Raw genomic sequence first — 26,023 nt, 5'->3', positions numbered from 1 at the left:
CCGTCTCTAGCCTGTAACAATGCTTGGGATTCTTCCATCCCAAGTGCAGGACTCTGCACTTGTTCTTGTTGAACCTCATCAGATTTCTCTTGGCCCAATCCTCCAATTTGTCTAGGTCACTCTGGGCCCTATCCCCAATCCTCCAGTGTGTCCACCTCTCCCTGTAGCTTAGTGTCCTCTGAGAACTTGCTGAGGGTGCAATCCATCCGCTCAGCCAGGTTATTAATAAAGATGTTGAACAAAACCAGCCCCAGAGCCAACCCTTAGGGCACTACACTTGATACCAACTGCCAACCAGACATCAAGCTGTTAGGCACTATCCATTGAGCCTGACGATCTAGCCAGCTTTCTATCCACCTTATAGCATCTGTAGTGCAAGCTTTCCCACTCTTACCCAGCCAGGTCCAAAACACATGGAAGTCATTCACCACACTGATTTCAGTGTGTCTTTGTTGTCTCTCTAACCCACCTGTAGGCATGAAGGCAGTTCATTCATTTGCTGAAACTGCCAAGAACAATGCCAATTTACATAGGCTTGTAAGTTGCTTTTGTGATGACAGGAACGGGATTGACTCCGTTAACTCACTCCCCATACTCCATCCGATGACAGTGGATTGCTGACCTGGCTTGAATTTTTACTGGTAACCTAGATGCTGTGTCTCATTTCTTATTCTTTGAATCATCTAATCCTCCAGAACAGCCTTCTGCAATGCCAGCTGATCAAAGAGAAAGAATTTAGTGTTGGCTGTGGCAGGGGATAATCCTGTCCTTTGCTCAAAATTGAGTGTCTATATTAGTCAATTGCATAAAGAGCATTGCGGAAGGGAACCTGAGAATTAGAAAAAAGGATAGAACCATATTAATGTTCACTTTGCTGATCTGCAAAATTCATACGACAAATGTGGCAGTAATTGCTCTGCTTCTCAGCAAAATTCTTCAGCCGAGCATTATAATAGGGTCTGTCATTTCTAAGCCCTCATTACTTTTTACTTAATAGACTGTACTACATTTAGCAGTGTTGTTTGTATTGCAGAAATGCCTAGGGAATGTTGTGATGGCCAGAAGTATAGCGGGGGTCAAAAAAGAATAAGATAAATTCATGCAGGAATGACCATGAATGAGCTAAGATAGTCAGCCCCATGTTCTGAGAGTTCCTAAGCTTCTGACTTCCAGAAGCTGGGACTGTACAACAGGGGATGTATCACTGGATAATTACTGTGTAGTGTTCATTCCCTCAGAAGCATCTCAGACTGGGCTAGATGGACCACTTGTTTGATCCAGTATGGCTGTTCTTATCCTCTTCGACAGAGTCTGCAATCACAGGTCAAGGCCAGCGTTCCCTCTAATAACTTTGTGCACCACCAGTAAGTAGAAACAAAAAAACTAGTTGAGCACTCTTCCAGTCAGTTGGGCAGCATTTGAATCTCTCCTGAGTGGTTGCACAAGCGATACCTTACAGAAAAATCTTGTTAGGGCCCATTCTGCTAAACACTGTCCCACAGCGCTTACAGTCTAGTATAGAACAAGAGACAACAGATGGGTACAGACAAATGGAGGAGCACATCACTAAGATTATTATGATCAGCAATGTAAGAAGTGGTAACATATAACAAGAAATCTTATCAATGAAGCCTCGTTAAACTAAACACCATATATTTGAGATTGCAGTATTCTTGATATTTTGCTTTAAAAACTCTGTTCAGTCTCATCAATTGACACAATTCTGGTAATCCACAATGGCTCTCCCCAGTTTTTTGTAAAAAGTGATCCATGTTTTACTGCCATTGTCTCTGCTCATTATTTAAATTGGTTTATATAGTTTCTCTAAGGCTTTAGGGACCATATGTGCCAAAGTCAAATTTCAAGTGGGATTCCAGACAAGAAGATTCCAACCTGCTTTTCTGTTGTTCTGAGTTATTCAACTGGTGATGCACTACCCTTCAGGACAATCATGAAAGGCAATTGAGGAGTCATAAGGCGCTGAACATTATATTATAATCAAAAGCAAGGAAACTCCTATTCCCCCGCTCTCTGTACCCCATTACCCTTCAAGGGTAATTGAGAAACTAAACAGCAATGAATCACTAGGACCAGATGGTATTCCTAAGAGTTCTGTAGGAACTCAAATGTGAAATTGCAGAACTTCTAGCTGTAGTTTGTATCCTATCATTTAATTCAACGTATGTATCAAATGATTGAAGGATAGTTAATGTGATGCCGATTACAGGCTAATAAGGCTGACTTCAGGACTGGGCAGACTGGTTGAAACTATAGTAAAGAGTAAGATTGTCAGACATACAGATGAACATAATTTGTTGGGAAGAATCAATATGGTTTTTGTAAAGGGAAATGATGCCTCACCAAACTACTAGAATTCTTCAAGGGGGTCAACAGACCTGTGAACAAAGGGGATCTAGTGGATATAGTGAATTTAAACTTTCAGAAAGCCTTTGACAAAGTCCCTCACCAAAGGGTGTTAAACAAAATAAGCTGTCATGGGATAAGGAAGGTCCTCTCATGGTTGGTTTAAAAAAAAAAGAGTAAGTTAAATGGTCAGTGATCAATGGAGAGAGATAAATAGTGGTGTCCTATGTGAGTTTATACTGAGACCAGTCTTATTCATGATATTTATAAATGATCTGGGAAAAAAAGGGGTAAATGGTGTGGTGGCAACATTTATAGATGCTATAAGACTAAGCAAGATAGTTGAGTCCCAAACAGACTATAAAGAGTTCCAAAAGGATCTTACAAAATTGGGTGACTGGGCAACAAAATGGCAGATGAAATTTAATGTTGAAAAATGCAAAGTAACGCACACTGGAAAACATAATCTCAATTATACATATAAAAAGATGGGGTCTAAATTAGTTGTTACAACTCAAGAAAGATCTGGGTGTCATTGTGAATAGTTCTCTGAAAACCTCCGCTCAATGGGTAACAACAGTCAAGAAAGTGAACAGAATTTTAGAAATCCATACAATGCCCATATCTTGAATATTGCAAGCAGATGTGGTTGCCCCATCTAAAAAAATATATATTATTAAAGGTTCAGAAAAGGGTAGCAAAATGATTATATGGCAGCTATTCCATAACCCTAAAGAGAGATTAATATATCTGGGATTTTTCAGCCTGTAAAATAGATAACTGAGGAATATGATAGAAGTGTATAAAATCATGACTCATGTGGAGAAAGTAAATAAGTGTTGTTTACTCCTTGTCCTAATACAAGAATTAGGAGTCACCAAATGAAATTAATCAGCAGCAAATTGAAAACAATCAACACACAGCCAACCTGTGGAATTCCTTGCAAGAGGTTGTGAAGGCCAAGATTACAAAATGATTTTTAAAAAACTATATAAGTTGATAGAGGATCGTTCCACCAATGACTGATAGCCATGATTTGTAGGAATGGTGTCCCTAGCCTCTGTTTTCCAGAAACTGGGAATGAGCAACAGTTTGGATCACTTGATTCCCTGTTCTGCTCATTCCCTCTGGGGCACCTACCATTGGTCACTGTTGGAAGAGACTAGATGGACCTTTGGTCTGACCCAGTATGTCCATTCTTATGTTCTAAAATAAAGCATTCTCTGTCAACTTCTCAAAACAGACACATCAACATATAGGTCCATAGCTGTTCCATTGATAAGGCTTTCATTCCTTTCCAGTAAATGGAACAGTGTCATGAAGTATTTTGTCTTTGAACAAGAAATCCCTAGCTTGAAAAGATTAACAAACACCACAGTCAACCCCTGCTGAGGTAGAGTGTTGTTGACACAGAAGTCTTTTTCTTCTGTAGAAAATGTGAGGATTTCAGTTAAAACTTTTCTGACAAATCCAATAGAAACAAGATTAGTTTAGCTCTTGAAACCTAGACCTTTAAACTGCCTTGAGATTTTGGACATCTTTCTGTCTGCATGTACTGCCAATAGCATTTGTTGTGCATAAAACCATTCATAATCTTCTTTGGATCTGACTCCTACATCTTAGCCAAAGGCATAAAAGCTTTTATGCTCCTGTGCAGTGTGCTGTATCTAACTTGGAGATACTTGAATGAAATTGATTTTTTTTCCCAAAATAAAATATACAAAAGATCACTCTGAGCCTAAAAAAAAAGACACTAATTGTCAGTGGAAGTTGACATCAAGTGCACCAACATTGCTCTTGCAAAGCCTGTTCTAACAAAAGCCTGTTCAAATGATTGTTTCTTTTCTTCAGGAAGGAGCTCAGCCCAGGAACTGTAAAACTCATGTCCTTATTCTTGTCCTACATGGGGGCAACATCTTAGATACAGGAGGAGGAGACCAGAACTGCAAGATGGCTGACATCAACACCTTCAGTTCCGTATTTGAGAAGGTGACCCGGGCCCATTTCCCGGCTGCACTGGGCCACATCTTAATCAGGCTTGTCCCCTGCCCAGCCATCTGCTTGGAGGCTTTCTCTCTTGTTTCCAAGTAAGTTAATCTGCATTTGAAGGCACAGCTTTGCAAAGTGTGGCCCTCAAAGGTCTGTGCTAATCACAAGCATTTTTACATGGTTAAATTCCTTTCATCGGCCAGGCATGGAATATTGCAAATCTTTCTTGCTCTTACCCATTTAATTAGTAAGGATGTGATCCTGTCCTGTCCTTTTCTGGATGGATACAGCCGTAGAAAAGAGGGTTGTAAGGTGACTCTACTTTCCTATTCAGCACTCAGTGGTAATTGTAGCTTTCCACTGGTGCTGAAATACCATGGTTCCCAGGGGAGGGTGCACACGGTTGACTCAAGAAGTTGGTAAGGTCCTTGGCCTTAATACATGGGCTGTGATGTGCAGGTATCATTAAGTACACCTTAATGTAGGGTCTCCTTACCCTCTGGCTGCCTGAATGCATCCTGCCCTGGTTTGGCAAGATAATTCCAATGATTGATGTGTTCCCACCTCACACCTTCAATATGCGTTCAACTCCTGGGATTTAGATTGTGATTCAGCTCATTGTGTGACTGGTATTTACAATGTGAACAAAGGATTATTGCTTGCTGTGTTTACACCTGCATCTGGATTACATCATGGTCAGTTTCAGACCCACAGAGCCCAATCCTGAAGTCTTTGCTTAAAGAGGCTCAAAAAAGAACTCCAGTAGTTCTGTATCCGTAATATATGTCAGCGTGAGGAGGGGAGATTTTTTTGAAAACATTTGACAATTAAAGTGCACAAATACCATTGACTTTTAACAGGAATTGTGCTCATAAATCCCTTAGGTGATTTTGAAAATATCCTTTATATTCAATGATATGAATAAAAACTATTATTTACCTGGGCTCCTGTGTCCAGAAATATAATGTACCCTGAAAACTAAGATGTACAAATTGCTTTTAAAAAAAATTCCCACATCCCACAAATGGAAAGAAAACTGAGTCTGGATGAGTATTGATGTTCCTTTTCTCTAATAGCTGAGACTAGCTAAAAAAATCCACAGTCAACCATGTATCTTGTTTTAAAAGCTATGACAGCTAGATCTGCATGCCACTGTCTCAACTGGCATTGACAAATCTAATCTCGCATATTCATTGTTGATGCTGATGTACTGGACACAGTAGAATTTAGTAGATAATTTTCATCGTTTAAACAACAAAGATGACTTATTGTTGACATTTTTTTAAGAATAAATTGGAAGGAAAATTCTGAAGAGTTAAAAACAGAACTCCAATGAACTCTTCTTAGCACTGGAAAAACAGGAAGGTAGAAGACTTTAACACATACTGGTGGCTTGTGATTAGCTTTGTTGCTGGGGTCGAATTTTTAAATCTAATTATTTTAATCCTCATACAACTAAAGTACAAGCATGATAGTGGCTATTCTTCTGCTAAAGGTAATTAATAAAACCTCAAAATGCTGCAGTGTTTTGCAGTACAGCGTTCATTTATCATAATTAACATGTGAGACTGCAAGATAAAGAAAGGGTTTGAAAGAGTTATTAAGGTGCTTTTTAGAACACCTATTGACTTTGGATGATTAAAGCTGCTGGCCATAAAAGGATGTGAGAGGTACATTAGGACTCAGGACTGGTAGATTTTTTTTTAACAGATTCTCTTGCTAGAGCAGTGTTTCTTAAATCGTGATCTGTGGCACATCAGTGTGCACTGGTTTTTTTCTTAACAAAGTCTTGGTTTTCCTCATTAAAAAAACTGTTTGGTGCTCCTCGGTCTTAAAAAGTTTAAGAAACATTGGGCTAGCAGATATAAATAGGTATGGTGCTTGGGAGATTACCTGTATTTATATTAGGGTATGTACCATGTTGATAGTGTCTCAGTCTGTTTAGCTATGAATCTGCAGTAAGGGGTTTCAGATTCCTGATTATTAATATGAAGCTCCACTCTTAGACGAATAACTCGGCTACCCCCTGAAGCTTTTGAATATCAGGGTAATTGATTCTAAAGTCACTTAATTGTTTATAGAACCAAAATCTGCTTTTGATCTCTACTTCTTCCTTGTTTGGATCTAGTCCTGATGGAGTGGTGTGATGAAAAGGCCATGGCTTTGGAGATTTTAGGCTTTTCGGTGGATTATTTCCTTGTTTTGAAAGAAATCAGTGTGCTCAAAGGAAGGAGGTTCTCTCTCAGTTGATTTTTAGTTAACAGAAGGCATGGAGAGCCTAATGCAGCACTCACTGAGAACCATAGCGAAAGACTCCTGCTGATTTCAATGGATACTGAACCCAGCCTGTAGTGCCCATTATTTCATTGAACAAGAATGTATTTGTCACATTATTGGATTGTAAAGCGAGCAGACAGATCACTGTTGCACCCGTGGGTGGTGTTTGCCCCCAATTCTGTACCAAGTGGGCTATGTGAGGTATCAAATGGAAGCTTATGTTCTGCTGATTCTCTGACTGCTACTTGTGTACTTATACAATGTCTGTGTGTAAAGTTATGAATATGGGCTCTGATCTTGTATTTTAAATGTTCTCGGTCTAGGAGGGAGCAGTGGGCCTGGACTGACTGTTGTGAGGAAGGATTGTCCAGTGAATAGCTGTGCGAACTAGCAGTGCTCCATGGACAATGGCTCTCAGAGTGGCCAATATATACCTGAGGAATGCATCTGGAAGCCTGCAGACTAGCCAGTGCATAATGGCTACTTGCATGTGAGACAGAGAGAGGTCACTTAATAATGTGACCAGCTCCAGTTTGGGAGACACCAGGAACATAAAAATCCCATGAGGCTGTCTCCATCTGGTCTTCAGTCTTGCTACTGATTCCAGATGGATCCTTGCTAGAGACAGAGAGCCGGGAAGGATTGCTGACCCATCCTGATACAGGATGTACACCAGAGACTTCTAGGCTAGCAGTTTGTAACATCTTTGCTAAGAGCTTGCATCAACAACTTGGTGATTAATGTATGTAATGTATCCTCTTTAACAATCTCACTCTCAACCTTTTATTTCATTTGATTAATAAACCTTTAGATTCTAAAGGATTGGCCCAGTGTGCCTTTGTGGGTGAGATCTAAAGTGTAAATTGGCCTGGGTCTGCTGCTGGCTCTTTGGGACCGGGAGGATCTATTTGGAGTTGGTGAGATCGGGTTTTATAACCTCTCACCTGTGTGTAAGGTCCGGGGCTGATTGTGGCACAGGGAGAGCTGGGGTGCCTGAGGGGTTTTGCTCGTGAGGCTTTATGCTGACCAGATTGGCAGTGGAAGCGCTCTGTGTGACTGGTTTGTGGCCTATTCGGGAAAGGTCTCCAGTCGAGGGCTGTAAGTAGCCCTGGTTTGGAGCAATTCACCCTGAGCTGACGCCCTTGGTGGTGCCCAGACCTGGCCCAGTCCATCACAGTACTAAAGAGGAAGACAAGGTAGCAAAGCTTCCATTGGCATAGCATTAGGATATTCAAATTGGGTATATGTGAGCACAGTATGCTTGAAGTCTTGAGCTGGTTTATTTCTGTGACCTGTAGGAACGTTTTGTAAAACCCCATTCCAGACATGCTACCATATTTTTACTATGCCAGAACATGTGGGTGGGATTCTTGCTCCCGTGGATGGCTATTGTGCTACCAGAATCCTGCCCATCTGTTCACTCGATCCTGTGCATAGGGGGCATGTTGGAGGAGATAACAGGAATGGGCATGTCAAGGAGAGGCTGCACTTAATGAAGTTTAAGCAGACTTTAGGAATGAGTTCTCTCTACTCAAGCAAGTGATGGACAGCTGGACTAGCCACTTGCACTTTCGCTTCTAGTCACTTTCAATGTCAGGTTCTTTTGTTCATTGTTTATATTGAGAAAAACACAAAGGGTATGTCTAGACTACATCCCTCTGTCGCCAGAGGGATGTAAATTAGATATACCGAAATTGCTAATGAAGCGGTGATTTAAATATCCCGTGCTTCATTAGACTAAATACGGTCGCTGCTTTTTGCTGATGCGGCAATTTGCTGGCAAAAAGCGGCAGTCTAGACGGGGATCGATTGACAAGGAAAGCCTTTTCCGACCAATCCCTTATGCCTTGTGCAACGGGGTTTACAGGGTTGGTCGGAAAAGGCTTTCCCTGTCGACCAATCCCCATTTAGACTGCCGCTTTTTGCCGGCAAATTGCCGCATCTGCAAAAAACAGTGGCCATTTTTATTTCACTGAAGCACAGGATATTTAAATCCCCATTTCATTAGCAATTTCGGTATGTCTAATTTACATCCCTCTGGCGACAGAGGGATGTAGTCTAGACATACCCAACGATTCAACAAAAAGCCCCAGTAAAGAAAATGAATTTGATCAAATGTTATTAGGAACATAGATTAGGCAACTTGTATCTTAAAAGTAGATAATGTTTAGCTTAACTTCAGCCTGACATATGCCACACAGTCACCTGTCCATATAAGCTATGCACAAACGCAAATTGCTTGTGCATATCGCATGACATAAAGTAGTGTCCATTGTAAAGACTGCGTGTAAAGCAGAGCACATTTTGTTACTCTCTTACATTTCTAGCTGCTAGGGCCAGTCTGAGACACTATAGCTAACAATGACACTGCTTTCAGTTTATAAAGTGACTGTAGTAAAACATTAGCCTGTATTTAAAAAAAATTTCACACTGTTAGTTTAGTTCCTGGCCATCTTTCTGCAGGGCTTTATATTATACCTGTGGTCTGTACAGTTAATCTCTCAATTCATATTGCTAAAGCTTTCTGAGATTTCTGGTGGGAATTCTTCTGTGCGATGAAAATTATTGTGCTATAAAACACTAGCATAACATCTCAGAAGAAAAACAAGTCACCATGAAAAATTAAATGCAACTTTCAGTGAGATGATATTCAGCCATTACACCTCAGAGACAGGCTTAGTTTAATATTTATTGTGCTCTTACAGCAAAAACTAATCTTCAGAATGTTAAGATGCTAACTAGACATTAAAAATAGACACATCCTGAAGTGCCCATTCTGTGTGCTTGTATAAGAATGTCTTCCCCTTGAATTAGTTTATGGTGACTATTGACTCTAGCACTTATCACCATTATAGTTGCAATCATTCCATATTCATATTCAGCAATGCAGTGTGACATGAGAGAAGACACACAGCAGCTCCTTCTGGAGAGGAAAGCTGGCCTCTGTGGTTAAGGCATTGGCCTGCGATTCAGATGATCTGGGCTAACTTCCTAGTTCCGCCAAGAACTCCTGGAAAGGCCTTGGGCAAGTCTCTCTCACCACAAAATTAACAGCTACATGAATTAGAAAAGGGGCTATTTACTATTCACTTAGGCATGAGATAAAGCCTACAGAACTCAACAGAAAGATTTCAGTGGACTTTGGAGCCTGACCTTGAGCCATGATTCTGCAAAGGGAAGTTAAAAGGACTTGTTGAAGGAGTAATTGTCCCCAATAGCAACCAAGTAACATTTGATTTTCCTTTCCCTCCCTCCAGAAACTATCCTCCCATGTGACATGCCCACACCAACAGACTAAGGTTATGGGGACCAATTTTGCCTCCTTACCATCTCGGAGAAAACCTGCTGTTGACTTTAGTAAGGTTGTCTGTCATATCATTGTAATGGTAATTGATTATTTTCTCCCCGAATCTATTAATGAAATTCTGCCTGTCTATGACATTAGACGAGGCAGCATTTCAAAAAGTAGGCTAGCTGTATAAATATAGAATGTTCAGTAATGGGTATAATTAAAACCTTTAACAACCTCTTCACTGTTTTTTTTTTTTCTTTTCATGGTCTGGTGAAATGAATTCAGAAATAACTGATATGACTTTTCTTTGTTTTTATCCACAAAATCATTTTGCAGTTATTGGTCTGGGACTTGTCAAAACATAGCCACTTCCCTAATTGCTCTCTTTTGCCTATTATTTTTGCAGCACTGTTATTCATTTATTAAATGACAGAAACTTTTCAAGTAAATAATTAGGTTTTTCTGCGGTCTTGAGCTCTTCAGCGTTCATAGCTTTTGTAGCCAATACACATTAAGTTCTAGGCCAATTTGACTGAGAACCACGGTTTATTCCCTTTAAGTAAAGGAAATCTGTGTTTGATGCAAGATAAAAAGGAATGTAAATTGGCAGTGGGGAAAATCTGGCCTTTTTCATGATGGGTTAATCCAGTATCAGTATGAGCGCAGCGGGAAAATAGATGTAACCCTTCTGCCAGGCCGAGTAAATAGCAGCAGCAAGGGCCGTGTTCAGTATCTAGGGGTCTCCTCCCAACGAGGTAATACAACACCGGCTCGAGCCCCCACCCAGTGACCTGGGAAATCTTACATACACCTCTGGGTGCCTCAAAAGAGGCAATTCTTCCCCTCTGGCAAGCACAGAGCCTCAGTGTAGTAGCAAACCTTTAATAACATGAGGTAACCGACATCTGCATTAAATTGGGGAAACACCACAACTCGGATTTACCAAACAAACAATGAGCAAAGGCCCTCCCCCCAACCACAAATCTCCCCAACGTCCCAAAAGTCCAACACCCCAAGAGTCTCAGCCCTGGGTCAGTGCCGTCCCAGGGTTCAAAAGTCCACCCGGCAGGGTTTCACCATCCCAACCTGCAGGGGTGGGGGATCGATGCACCTTACGTGGCCCGGCGGTGGCTCCGCCTCTCCGTGCCGCCGCCGTCAACACGAGTCACTCCGCCACACTCCACTTGTCGTCAGGTAAGCCGCCTCCACTGTCCTGTCCGGCTCCGCAAATCCGCCAACCATCTCGGTCCACGCCTCCACTGTCCTGTCCGGCTCCGCAAATCCACCAACCATCTCGGTCCACGCTCCGGGCTGCTGCCAGCTGGTTGCTCCTGCCACTGCTCCGCCAGCTGCCACTCTTACTAGCCGCTGGCCGCCGCTCCGCTGTCTGCCCTCAGGTCGCCCCGCCAGCTGCATCTACTGTCCGCCTGCGCTTGCCCGTTGCAAACTGCTCTGCTAGCAGCACAGTGCCAGGCTCCCCTCAGCAACAGTGATTTCAGCTCTTGTCCACAGCACAGCGCCAGGCTCCCCTCAGCAACAGTGATTTCAGCTCTCGTAGCGCTGGCCCACAGCAAAGTTAGCTCCACAGCTCACAACTAGACTCCTAATGGAATCTAAATTAACTCTGATATTCCACAGTGGAGAGAGTGCAATCAGTGTTGTTTAGGCCCTCAGACAGGGCCCCACCACCAGGTACCAAGACCTGTCCCCAACCTCTCTCAATTTGACTGGGTTTGGAACCCATGCCCCTTGTCTAGCGAGTGCTACTTAGTTTATGGCGAATCCCTCTGTCATAAACAGTTCCACCATTCCATTGTCCTTGATTCGCATAATCAGGGTAACAACACTTTTATCCCCTCTGCCTCAATAAGAGAGAGACTGGGGCTCCCACAGTGGCCAAAGTGACAATTTGGGCTGCTGTGGCACATACTAGACCTGTGTGGGTGTGTCTATGCAAATTGGGCTCAGCCCCTGAAGTCTCTTTGCACCACTTGCCACAGTTCGCCACTAGATGTCAGGATAGAGTTTACCCTGACCCTGCTTACATAGATGATACATGAAAAGCTCCACCCATAATATTAAATCACAGGTGCAAATCATGACCCTAATTCTTTATTCTGATGCACATGGACAGTGGGTGAAGCTAGGGCTGGGGGAGGCAAGCCCCTATCCCTGCCCCTTCTGCCCGAGACTCCGCCCCACTGCCAATGGTCCCCATGGGAACCAACCCCCCTCCAAAGGAGCCACCCTCCCCAGCACAGGCAGCTCACAGCCCAGACCCCTACTCCCAGCACAGGGTGGGCAGGCAGCACATGGTCTCAGCTCTCCAGGAGCATGAACGAGGCACGCAGGCAGCTGGGTACCCTTCCCTTCCCTTCCCCAGCCTCTTCAGCCCTGGAGCATGGGGAGGGCTGGCAGTTCAGTGATGCCCAGGAACTGAATGGGGAGGCTGGGGGCAGAGTGGAGGCGGGGTCACGCAGGCCATTCGGAAAGGCATTTTCTCCTTTGCTTCGGATACTCACCGCTCATGCTGCTGCAGCCCTTTTGTGCCATTCTGCAGCATAGGTGACACAAGGGGGGCACAAAAGGTCGTGTGCCCATAATGCCATGGATGGGAGGGGCCAGCCAGCAGTGGATGGGGAGATTAGTAGGTTGGGGCTCTGGTGCCTGCAGCAGAGCCCTCCCCCCCACGCGCCAGTAGCAATGAGACAAGTGGAGCAGCACACACACCTTGCTTGAGGGAGAGGAAGGATCGCCCCAGCGAGAAGCAGAGCAAAGTGAGCTGGGGCCATTGCTCCTCTCCCCCCACTGCTGCCGGTGTGTGTAGGGGGGACTTCTGTTGCTGGCCTGTGACCCCACTAGTCCCCAGGCTGCATTGCTGTGGGAGGGGGAAGAAGCAGGGCAGGGATGGGCGGGGCAGGGTTGAGGGTACAAGGGGTTGCCCCAGCCCTTCCCTAGGTGAGGAGGGATATCACATGACCAGTGCCTCCCTGCCCTCCTTCACCAGTTGTCTCTGCTGTGCAGGACACAATGGCTAGAACGCCAGGGTAGCAGGCCAGCTGGGAAATACCCTTGCAAAGGGTGAATCCTGGGGTGAAATAAGTACATATAGTTGCCACTTCTGGGGTATCTAAAGCAGGAGGGATTCAAGATGATCCTGAGCTCATGCAACTAGACAGCTGGCACCATCCTTATAGATTTCTTGGGACAGTTACTTCAAAAAAGGGATGATCCTGGGAAAATCTAAGGTGCGACCCTGGCAGCTGAGATAGCGGCTTTGTGCGACTTTGCCTTTGTGCTACTTTTGGAGCAGGGCTGCAAGTCTATTCACTAGTGCTGGAAGAGCCCTTTCAGATCATAGGCACGGGTGCAAGATAGTGTAGCTCCGGAGGCTACTCTAACTTATGTTGGAGGCCGGACTGCCTGACCCCAGAATCAGAGCAGCAAGAGAGGCAGAAAAGCCTTTTTTAAAGGTGTATGATGTAATACGCCTGCATCACACAGATGCTGCTTCTATATAAATTCCCCACACAGCAAAGTGGTAATCTCTTATTCGTGATGTTAGCTAGACATGAGGGGGCATCATCATTCACAGCCACAAAACCAGCTCTGCTTAAGACCCACCTGAATCCCTGATACTTGTGCAGTGGTACCAGGGGAATACAACGGTCCAGAAACTTACCTGTCAATCTTTAGCAACTAAGGACCTGGTCCAATGCCCTTTGAAGTCCAGTGGAGTTTTTCTACTGACAGCAAAAGGGCATTAGACCATAAGAAAGCAAAATGTAATTATTTAAATCTCTTTTAGAGCGGTGCTCTCCAACCTTTTTAAGCACAAGATCACGTTGTGAATTTAAGTGCAATGCGAGATCTACCTCAAACACAAACACCTTTACTCCTCCTCCTTCATGCCCCTTATCTGAGGACCTGCCCCTGCTCACTCCTTCCTCCAACCTCCCTCCTTTTCACCAGGCAGCGGGTTGGGGTGCAGGATCTGGCTTTTGATTAAGGGATCTGGAGTGTGAGGGGCTCTGAGCTGAGCCTGGGGCAGGCAGGGGATTCCAGGTGCAGGTTCTGGGGGGTGTGTGTGTTTGGATGCAGGGGTGCTCAGGGATGGGGCAGAGGTTTGGAGTGCAGGAGGGGGTTCATGACTAGGATAGGCTTTTTGGATGTGGGCTCCAGCTGGGCACTATTTATATCAGGTGGCTCCTGGTTGGTGGTGCAGTGGAGGCAGGCTTACCCCTGCCTTGGCCCTGGCCCTGGCCCACTCCCTAAAGCAACCAGTAACTCCATCCCAAGTCCTGTTGTTGCACCCTCTCTGCTCTTTGGAGATAGGATACAGGGTGGGAGAGAGGACACCTTTGCATGAGCACCCCTCGCCCTCCCCTGTCCTGTGCAGAAAGCTGGACCACTCCAAGGCAAAGGGCAGGAGATGCACAGCAGTGGGGGTAGGGCCAGCTGACGTGCCAGTGCTTGATAGCCTCTTGGCCAAACCAGTCAGGATCACCTGTCAGAGGCTCCCGATCTACTGGTTGGTGACCACAATTTAGAGTTTGTTTCTGATTATTGCTATGCCCTGTGTCAGCAGTCAACTTAACGAATGGGCCATATTCTATCCGTACAAGATAACCAATGTCACAGAAGTTTATACCATATGTTATAAATGAGCAAAGGATGAAAGTTGCTTTTTTTATCATTTACTTGTATTAAAAACAGCGATATTTAGCTTGCCAGAACAGTTAATTATGTATTCAGCTGACTGCATATTGGAACCTGTTCTTGAGATGTTAATTTAATTTTTAATGAACTTTAATAATTTTGAGACCTGTCTTGTTGTGGAAAATATATTTTCCTTTGTGTATTACTGGGGAGGAGCATTGTCATAGGCAACAATTAATAGATTGTGTACGAAAACAGTAGCTAATAGAACTCTGTACCTAGGGGCTATATTGGTATTAAAGACATGTGCCATTGTCATTGTAAGAATAAAGGGAGAGCCATTAGGAATTGGATGCCAAGCTGTCATTTGTGTCTTTGAAAAATCAGCCCTAAATGAGGAGTAGTTGTTATCTAATTGAGCCATCTGTAAATCCAGGTTAAGATAAATGGAGATTGCCTATCTCCTAGAACTAGAAGGGACCTTGAAAGGTCATCAAGTCCAGTCCCCTGCCTATACAGCAGGACCAAGTACCACCCCGATGAATTTTGCGCAAAAGGGCCAGTGTAGACAGCTCAGATTTGTTTTCCGCAAAAAAGCCACAATCACGAAAATGGCGATCGGGGCTTTCTTGCGCAAAACCACGTCTAGATTGGTACGGACGCTTTTCCGCAAAAAGTGCTTTTGCGCAAAAGCGTCCGTGCCAATCTAGATGCTCTGTTCCAAAAATGCTTTTAATGGAAAAACTTTTCCATTAAAAGCATTTCTGGAAAATCATGCCAGTCTAGACACAGCCTAAAGGGAAGCATATATACTTTCCTGGTTGAAGTGGGCAGTGTATGCCACAATCTCATATTAAGCTGTGTTCTTACTTTGTAAAAACTTTCCCTGTTAAAAGCCAGAAACCAACACAATGTTATCACAGCAGAGATGTTCCACTAAAAATTAATTTTGATTGTCAAAAATCTTCCTCAGCTTTATTGAGTACAAGACTATCTCTGCTCCCAAGAGCATACAGTTTAAGCATAAGACAAGAGACAACAGATGGATACAGACACCAAAGTATCTGAATTAATAAAGGTTGTGAGTCTTGGATAGGAAAAAATGGCTTGTTCTTAAGATCTTGAAATATGAAACCATGAGGAATAGGTTTAAATGAAGGGAAGCAAATGGAAGGTTAGTTGTGCTTCTTGATTTCATTTTGTATTGCTTTCACATTCTCATCTGTCATTCAAATGCTTCCTTTCACATCTGAGAGAAGACACTCTGTGGAAGCCTGAAAGCTTCTCTCTCACTACCAGCAGAGCCGGCCCAAAGAAAGATATTGCTTCACCTATCATGTCTCTATAACGGCTTGGGATTAACACAGTTATAACAAAACATCTTCTCCTAGTCAACATTTTTATTTTAAGTGCAGCACTATCAAGAACAGTGATCCATTCTGAAGCTTGGTTTATCGGACATCTGCAAGGGCAGGGGGATGGACTGATGGACTTGGCACACCCTGAGGCAAGGTGTGGGGGCGGCGCCATGCTCCCTGAAGGGGCAGAGCCTTGAATGGATGGGGTAAGGCTGAGGCAGTCAGCCCTCAGTGCTGCACTCCACCCCTTGCCTGCCCTTAGTGCCACCTGGAGTATGCTGCGTGGGCCTCCAACAGAAATTTAAAGGAGGCAGGGTTCCAGCTCAAATAATGACAGCAGCTGCCAGGATTAATCAACTAGACTATTACATCCCTAGTAGAGATACGGCTAGTCTGGCACTCTTATAATTGTAGGAACTTAAATTAGACTATATAGAAATATACAAGGGAGACATGCCTTGACACTTGATATCACCCACTTTAATTTTCACTCTTGAAAGTGGTGCACGGTGTGAGAAATTCATGGCACTTCATTCTAAAATAACAGCCATTTTGTTGTATACTACAATTATACTTAGGATTCACCTGATAGTTAATCAGCTGATAAGGAGAAAAGTGAGGCGATGTTGCTGTGTTATGACTGTAAAATCCACAGCGCAATGCATTGCACTGGAGAGCTGATAACTTGTCAATGTTGTGTCACAAGATAGTTCAACATAATTTAAAAAATAACAGTACGTTAGCTGATGCTGGCCATACATTTTTGCCAGAAATAATTTTTAATAGTAGCCTAGGGTTTCTGAAACACAACCGTGAACTGTAGTAATAAGCAGTGTTCTAAGATTCTAAGTGCTCTAAGATTTTTCTATGTTCACCACCAGCACAATCAAAAAACTTAGCTATAAATATATATTTTAAACAGCTCGTAGGTATGGAAGACAAAAAAATTAAAACAAGGGATCATTAACAAGAAGCAATGCTGACAATGTTTATTTAATAGAAAATAAAAAGAAAATTAAAACTACCCTGAGACTACATGTATTTTATCATCCTTTCTAGCAACTGAAGCTAGTAAACACACCAAAATGCATATTATCCACACACAAATCAGCTTTAAGATGCTAAACCAATCTGAGTCAACTGGAAATAGCTATGATCTCCTTGCAAATATTAATACAATATTTACTTACACTGGAAAGGAGAGAAAAAGGCACATGTTCAGGCTTATACAGTTTCTCTGGGATGTTCAACTCTTAATTTGATTAATAGTGCACAAACATAGAACAGTAAAATAAGTAATAAACCAACACAGAAAGCAAATAAAGCCACAAATGCGAAAATAGGAAGGGAAGTAAAATATTAGGTGGCTGGTGATGGGTATTTTAAATGAATGTGTAGGTTCATTCTGCAAGTGAAACTGTGACCTGTCAACACAGATAAAAGTTATCCTTGTTTGAAACTTTCATATTGTATGGGCCACCAATTCAAAAGTAGAAGCTCCAAAGCAGCATTTTAACATGTGGCTTCAGAGTTTGCAGACAGATCCATTTTTAAAGAGCTTGCAAATATGATCTCCATTCTATAACACACCTAGCATCACACCTAGTATGCCCATTGACTCAGGAAAGATCTGGCCTTAATGCTCCTACCCAAACAAATTCTAAAATTTAATGGAAATCACTTGTCCTGAATCCAACTCTAATTAAAAGGCTAAACAAATAAATGGGTTCCATGGCAAAGTTCTTCCAGTTTTAACAATTACCATTAATAAGAGAACAGTCCCCATTAAGCTGTTGAATTGGAAGTAAAATAGTTTTTGCTTTCAAGCAAATAAAGGACTTGTACATGGTAGCCATTTTGATTTTTCTCTGCATGTCACATTAACAATGGTATCCTAATGTATGTTAACAAAGGGGGAAGAATTAAAATAGTACAGGCACCTCTCTACGGGGCTTTTCCTTGACTGATTTTGTAACCTTACCACTGTAGCTGTTGGAGGCTATTTAGATAGAATACCAGCTGTAGATTATTTAATTGTTGCTGTGTTATTAGAGGTATGATACTGGCTGAAGGCATTCACTGCATTGTAAAGGCAGGTGGTTCTTTTAGCCTCTGGTGTTTCTCGGTCTATTTGCTCCTGAGTGTATTGAATCAATCTGTTGTATTGCCTCTTTAACTATAGCACATTTGTCTTCAAACTAACAGAGCACCTGACAACTTGATGTCAAATGGACATTCCATTTTGATGCTGGCCATATAGAACCACTCAACTTGAGTGATACTAATAAAACACATCTGAATTTAAATGGTGACTGAGATGGATGGTGGATTACTTTTCGGTAATCAACTGTCTGCATTATGGCCCTAAAACTCATTAAAGATCAGTCAGCTGGGGAAAACTACACGTATTCTGCACATCCCTAAGCGTGTTGTTGGTAATACCATTGCTAAGGCCAAAGTCCATAGCAACAGAATGATCAGTGCAGTATTAGCAGCCAGATTTGGTCTCCAGTATCTTTCTTTTTCAAAAATTAGTCTCCTTCCTGCTGATCATCTGTAGAATATGGCTGCTAATCTGTAGAAATGACAAACTAGTTTTTCTTTTCAGTTTAAGGTGTTATTTCCTGAGAGGACTTCACAATCGTACCTCTCCACTGTCCTAGCCCATTGCAAGAGGTGATACTCATTTTAACTCCCAAAGGGTATGTCTACACTACCACCCCTCGTTCCACAAGAAGTACAGGTAGATCGGAATAGGAAGCCTAATCCGAACTACCTCGTTCATGCCGCGTGTAGCCGCGGGCACAGAGTCCGAACTAGCGGACATTTAAAAATGGTGGCACCCAGCAACATGCAAATGAAGCCCGGGAAATTCAAATCCCAGGCTTCATTTGCAACTCTGGTTGCCTACATTAACCATCCTAGTTCGAACTAGGGTGGTAGTGTAGACATACCTGGAGTTATCAGTGTTCCATGTGTAACCCATACACCTGCTGGGTATGGTTCACTGTCCCATGTAGTGGCACTTAGACCACTTATGGAGAGAAAGCATGAGACTATGTCTACGCTGCAGTTTTTTTGCGGAAGAGGATATGCAAATGGTGTACTTATTTGCATATCTTCTTCTGATTCTTTTTGCAGAAGAGGTTTTGCTGATAAAAAGCCCCGTGTACACGGGGCCATTTGTTGGGGGAAAAAAACCCTTTTTCGCAAGATCCTGTAAAACTCGATTTTTGAGAAATCAGGGTTTTTTTCCCGACAAATGCCCCCATCTACCTGGGGCTTTTTAATGGCAAAACCTCTTCCACAAAAAGAATCAGAAGAAGATATGCAAATGAGTGCGCCATTTGCATAGCCTCTTCCGCAAAAAAACCCGCAGTGTAGACATAGCCTGAGTGTGCTCCACAGTCTTAGCTGAGAGGCAGCTGGCTTTTGGCTCAAGAGTTAGAGGCTCATGCACTAAGCTCCAGAGGTCCCAGGTTCATTTCTGCCTGTTGTTGTTATATATGCACATTTGATATCCCTTCATTTTTATTACTGCAAATTATTTACTTAAAAAATAAAGGTTCATGCAACTAAGCTATAGAAAGAGTAATTTAAACTAAAGCAATGGGTCCCACAGCATCTTTGGTTTCCTTCATGACTCAGTTTTTTGAGCCCCTCACTTTGGGTCTGTCAAACTTTGCACCCACATATAGGCCTTGGCAAGTTGAGAGGCACATTTGTACTTTTGTCGTGGGACTTATGGTTATTGTGATAAGAGGGACTGGAAAAAGAGATCAGATTTCAGGACAGACCTAGTTAGGTGTGATAGGTGGAGCTCAGGAATGAGAGTTGGTGGCTAAACAGCATGGAGCACCGACCTCTATGCATGTTCAGTGAAGATCTCTGTTCTGAAATTCTGACCACTGACTTCAGTATCACTTATTGCTATTGAACCAAGCATGATTAGATATACCGAAATTGCTAATAAAGCGGAGACTTAAATATCCCACGCTTCATTAGAATAAAAATGGACGCCGCTTTTTGCCAATGTGGCAATTTGCTGGCAAAAAGCGGCAGTCTAGACGGAGATTGGTTGGCAAGGAAAGCCTTTTCCAACTGATCCTGTAAACCATGTTGCATGAGGCATAAGGGATCAGTTGGAAAAGGCTTTCCTTGCCAACCATTCCCCGTATAGTCTGCTGCTTTTTGCCGGCAAATTGCCACGTCGGCAAAAAGCGGCGTCCATTTTTATTCTAATGAAGCGTGGGATATTTAAATCCCTGCTTTATTAGCAATTTTGGTATGTCTAATTTACATCCCTCTGGCAACAGAGGGATGTAGTCTAGACATACCCAAAGTGTGTAATTTATCAGCAGAGTTAAAATTGAGTCCACCACTTTACTCATAGAGTGAACACTAAATTGAAAAATTGGAAATGCCCTCCGAAATGCAGGGAGTAGCTTTCAGAGTGTCTGTTGCATAAAAGGCCCACTAATTCTACCTCTCTCCATGCCCTCCAAGTATGTCCAGTCTACACTAAGGGAGAAAGTCAACCTAAGATATGCAACTCCAGCACGTGAATAGCATAGCTGGAGTCAATGTACCTTAGGTTAGAATAATAGAATCTTAGAATCCTAGATCTGGAACAGACCTCAGGAGGTCATCGAGTCCAACCAACCCCAACTAAATCATCTGCAGCATCCCCACTGTGGGAGGTCGACAGGAGTAACTCTCCCACCAACTTCCCTTATTCCTCATGACACAGTGGAGTACTGGAGTCAACTGGAGCACCATCAGCGGTAGATTTAGCAGGTCTTTATTAGACCCGCTAAATCGAACCCCAAGAGATCGAGTTCTGCAGTGCTAATTGCCTGGGAAGTGGAGACAAGACTCTATATAAGGCTGCAGTGCTGTAGGACTGTGTTACTACTAAAACTCAGGACAAACCACATGAAGCAGAGAAAAAGCTTTCTTGGTTGAGAGGGCTCCAGAGAAGAATAGATTAGAGTGATCCAGCATCTAGCCATTTTAAGCTAGCTGCAGGCCCCATTCTTTAATAAAGATTCCCCACCATAACTGGAATGATTACAAAAAGAGAGCCAAGAGCCCAATGTTCTATGAAGTCCATCATAGAGATCACGATGCAGAGGTAATTTACTGGTGCAGCACTTACATGCTACAATGATGGGTCCTAAAAATAAAACTCTGAGGTTTGATTGTATTTTTAAAAGCCCTTTGAGGTCCTCTAATGAGGGCTCTGCACTCAAGCACATTTAGCGTTTAATGTGAACTCTTTTCTCTCGAGCAGTCCAGTGCCCTGAGTTATCCTCCCTGTTAGAAGGGCGACCCAAACTATAGGCACAATGCAAACTACATCCAGCAGGAGGTACACATTCAAAAAAGCCACTAGTCCAGTGATTACAGGTAAGTACAATGTAGTGCAGTGAACCATAAGGTTGAATGCCAAAATCCATGATGTGCATTAATAACTTCAAATTACTAACTCACTTTAGTTTCAAGACATTTCTCTTTCTTCTTTCAACCAAATCAAGATGTTAATTTTTTTCCCCAGGTGAAAGATTCCCCATTGAGTGCTAGATCTGCTCTCCCCCTCTCCCCCCTCCCCCCGATTTTCCTGTCCCAATGTATACCCTTTAATAAGATACAGAGACTTTCTTATAGATGACCAATATATTTAGGATCTAGGATGTCTTTTTTCAGGTCTTGTAAAAGTTCCCTGAGGTTTATTATGGGGATAACATTTTTAACACTCTTAGTTGAGACGTGTGCTATATTAGTACAGCAGCCAGTAACGCAGTAAAGAGAAACACTTCAAGCCCTTGACTGCATCATAAGGAGTAATATTTTTCTGCATGGTGATAGGGTGCTTTGTATAAATAGCCACTGTTCTGAGATTCCACAACAGTGCTGCAGTTGGTATCCCAAGCTATCAAAGGTTTTCATAACTCAAGCCTTGGTAGCCGTTCTGCTAAGAAGGATGTGGCCATGTTATGCCCTGTTAATGAAAGACCCAATAAAAATAGCAAGGCATTGTTATTGCAACATATTTTAACTTGATGCTCTCAACAAATAATATAATAATTGTTTTGCAAAACGATGGCCCATTTGGTTCCCTCATGCATTCCAGGTAAACTGTACATTATGAAATATGACTCCTGACATTACATCTCTGACCTGAAGGAGAGCTCTGCCTAAGCTTGAAAGCTTGTCTCTCTCACCAATAGACACTGATCCAATAAAAGGTGGTATCCCACCCCCCTTGTCTCTCTAATATCCCAGGAGAAAGATGTCCAAAGCAACATTGCATATTATATACAAGGAGCAGATGGTTGGTAACTACTCAGCCAGATGATTTAGGACATACTCTAAGCTTACGCTGATGGAGAAAATCAATGCAAGATGCACAGCTCCAGCTACATGAACTGCGTAGCTAGAATCGACGTACCTTGCATCAATTTTCTGGGGTGGCCCCCAGCGGGAGGTCCCTGGGAGAAACTCTCCCATTGACTTCCATTACTCCTTGTGACCATGAGGAGTTCCAGGGTTGAGAGGGGTGCCCTCAGCCTTCAATTTAGCGGGTTCTTACCAGACTTCCTAATTCGAACACTGGAAGATCAACCTCTGGAGTGTCACTCTTCCTGGACAGGTAGATGTGGCCTCAGGAAATGATAAACCTTCCAAAGATTTTTGTCCTGTTTTCAATTGGCACTGCCAAGGACCTAGACTGCCTAGGGGTTTTTAGATATTGCAATCTATGCTGAATGGTTATTGTTTGATACCAGGCTGGCCAATTTAGGCTAGGCTCAGTGCATGCAATCAGGGATCTGATACAATGCTATGTTTCTATGGTGCCTTTCAAACAAATGATGTTGCTTTATACCAGTTAATTTTCTCCTGTAAATATAATCCATCAATCTTAGCTCGCTGCCCACTGGGATCTCTTTTTTATTGGTTCTGCATGTGATGGGTTTGGTCACATACATAAGACACCCCCTTTGGAATTGTCACTTGATGCACAGGTTGGACCGCGTTGGTCCAGAACCTTTGGAGTCTGACCAGTCCTGAAAAAGGGAGTTTGCTAGAGCTCCAACCTGTGGGCTGACCAGGGATTGCCAGCCTCCTCACTGGGCTGCCCTCCTGGCTCCTGTCCCTGCTGCTGTTTCTGGCCACTGGGCTTCACTGCCAGCCCAGTGGATTCTTAGATATGTGGAAGGGCAGGGATAGGGTCCAGAGTGACCCAGACAAATTGGAGGATTGGACCAAAAGAAATCTGATGAGGTTCAACACAAACAAGCGCAGAGTAAAGCACTTGGGACGGAAGAATCCCAAGCATTGTTATAGGCTGGGGACTGACTGGCTAAGTAGCAGTCCAGCAGAAAAGGACCTGGGGATTACAGTGGATGAGAAGCTGGATATGCGTCAAAAGTGTGCCCTTGTAGCCAAGAAGGCTAATGGCATATTAATGTGCATTAGGAGGATCATTGCCAGCAGATCTAGAAAAGTCATTATTCCCCTTTGTCCGGCAAAGCCACATCTGGGCTGTGTCTAGACTGGCTAGTTTTGCCAGCTGTCTACACTGGCCGCTTGAATTTCCAGAAAAGCACTGACGATCTCATGTAAAATCATCAGTGCTTTTCCGGAAATACTAACCTGCTCCCATTCGGGCAACAGTCTTTTTCCGGAAAACTGTTCTGGAAAAGGGCCAGTGTAGACAGCACAGTAGTCTTTTCCGCAAATAAGCCCCGATCGCGAAAATGGCGATCGGGGCTTTTTTGCGGAAAACCGCGTCTACATCGGCCACGGACGCTTTTCCGCAAAAAGTGCTTTTGCGGAAAATCATCCTGCCAATCTAGATGCGATTTTTCTGAAAATGCTTTTAACGGAAAACTTTTCCGTTAAAAGCATTTCCGGAAAATCATGCCAGTGTAGACGTAGTCCTGCAGTATTGAGTCCAATTCTGGGTCCCCCAGTATAGAAAGGATGTGGATGCATTGGAGAGGGTCCAGCAGAGGGCAACCACAATGATTAGGGGGCAGAAACACATGACCTACAAGGAGAAACTGAGGGATCTGGGTTTATTTAGACTGCAGAAGAGAAGAGTGTGTGTGGGGAGGGGTGGATTTGATAGCAGCCTTCAGCTCTCTGAAGGGAGGTTCCAAAGAGGATGGAGAGAGGCTGTTTTCAGAAGTGACGGATGGCAGAACAAGGAGCAATGGTCTCAAGTTACAGTATAGGTAGGGGCAGCCCGTGAGTGTAGGGCGCCGCCTTGCGTGGGGCGCCCGATGATGACGTCATGGGGCACCCTGGGTGCCCAATTATGACGTCACGCCATCGACGGCTGTGCAGGCGGGGACGCTGATTGTGTGTTTCGCCTGGGGCTCCAGCTGCCACAGCCCGCCTTGGGCTGCCCCTGAGTGGGGGAGGTCTAGGTTGGATACTAGGAAAAACTATTTCCCTAGGAGGGTGGTGAAGCACTGGGATGGGTTCCCTAGGGAGGTGGTGGAATCTCCATCCTTAGAGGTTTTTAAGTCTCAGCTTGACAAAGTCCTGGCTGTGATGATTTAGTTGGGGTTGGTCCTACTTTGGTCAAGGGACTAGACTTGATGACTTTCTGAGTCTCTTCCAGCTCTAGGATTCTATGATTCTTGGTCCTCAGGCTGCCAGTCTAGCTCTGCTCTTATCGCCAGCTGGATTCTAGCTGCCAGTTCCCCCTGCTGCTGCCCCCCTAGCCAGGCTCTGCTCTGCTCCTGGCCCTGGCTGGGCTCTCAGCTGCTGGCCTGGCTCCTCCGCTGGCCACAGGATTAGTTCAGCTCCCAGCTCTGACTGGGCTCCAGCTGCCAGCCCTTCTGCCACCGGATTCCCAGCCAGACCATGGATGTTGCTAGACCACAGAGTCACAGACCTAAGAGGTTCAAGCTGTACTGAAATACCACTGAGACTAGTTTCTTGCCCTCCTGGGAACCCCTCAATTCTGTCCTGCTGAGCCAGGCCTCCTCCATTACAAACACAGAGCTAGGATCACTGCCCTTTGCAGTACGATACAGACACTGAGATCAGATCAACCCTTGGAAGGGTTGGCCAAAAGGGACTTGCCTCACCACCCAAATGCAGCTGATCGAGTGAGCTACAGTCCAAGAAAACGTATGCCTAAATAAATCTGTTAGTCGTTAAGGTGCCCTAGGACTCCTCGTTGTTTTTGCTGAAAATTACTAACATGACTACCCCTCTGAAACCTAGCACCCAAACGCACAGGCTCAGTGGGACCTGAGCCCCCGGATAAATCCATCTTACTGTGTGTAAAGTCTTACCTCAGGTAAGTTCATGATGTTTGCCCTCTTTCTCAGGGAAAAGAGAGATAGGCATAGACTCCTTGGGTGTGTCTAGACTACATGGTTCCGATGAAGGAGCCATGTAAATTAGTTTATTCAGCATAGTCAAAGAAGCGGGGATTTAAATAATCCCTGCTTCATTAAAATAAACATGGCCGCCGCGCTGTGCCAACGATCAGCTGATCCGGCACAGCGGGGCAGTCTAGACATGGTGCGGTCGACAAAGGAAGCCATTGTTTCACGAGGCATACCGGAGCGGTCGACAAAGGCTTCCCTTGTCGACCGCGCCATGTCTAGACTGCCCTGTTGTGCCGGATCAGCTGATCATCGGCACAGCGCGACAACCATGTTTATTTTAATGAAGCTGGGATTATTTAAATCCCCACTTCTTTGACTATGCCGAATAAACTAATTTACATGGCTCCATCGATGGAGCCATGTAGTCTAGACACGCCCTTGTCACCTCAGGTAACAATTACTTACACTGGGTTTATTAATAAACACAAGTGTTTTTATTAAGTATAAAACATTTTTAAGTGGTCATAAAAGACAGCAGATGGAACAATGTAGGTTACTAAACAAAATAAAACAAAATGCATAAGCACGTGAGCATAAAACAATATGAATCTGGTTACATATCTCACCCTCAGTCATTCTGATACAGCATATTCTAATTATGTCCTAGAGAGGCATAAGGATCTTGCGCAAAACAGGGTTTTTGTGCAAAAAGGAAATGTCCACATTGTTGC

The 26,023-nt window shown here is 43.7% G+C and overlaps 1 protein-coding gene across 6 annotated transcripts in view; it reads left to right on the top strand.

Annotated features, from left to right (window-relative positions):
• Positions 1-26,023, top strand: part of PITPNM3 (PITPNM family member 3) — a 518,333-nt gene that overhangs the window by 377,733 nt on the left and 114,577 nt on the right. For all 6 annotated transcript variants that reach the window (XM_075904890.1, XM_075904888.1, XM_075904887.1 and 3 more), the window contains one exon: positions 4,216-4,451. In XM_075904890.1, the coding sequence (XP_075761005.1) occupies positions 4,216-4,451 (236 nt within the window). The remainder of the gene's footprint in view (positions 1-4,215; positions 4,452-26,023) is intronic.

The sequence above is a fragment of the Pelodiscus sinensis genome, chromosome 21 (assembly GCF_049634645.1).
Source record: "Pelodiscus sinensis isolate JC-2024 chromosome 21, ASM4963464v1, whole genome shotgun sequence".
In the NCBI taxonomy this organism is placed as follows: domain Eukaryota; kingdom Metazoa; phylum Chordata; order Testudines; family Trionychidae; genus Pelodiscus; species Pelodiscus sinensis.
This window is presented reverse-complemented; position numbering and strand designations above follow the sequence as displayed.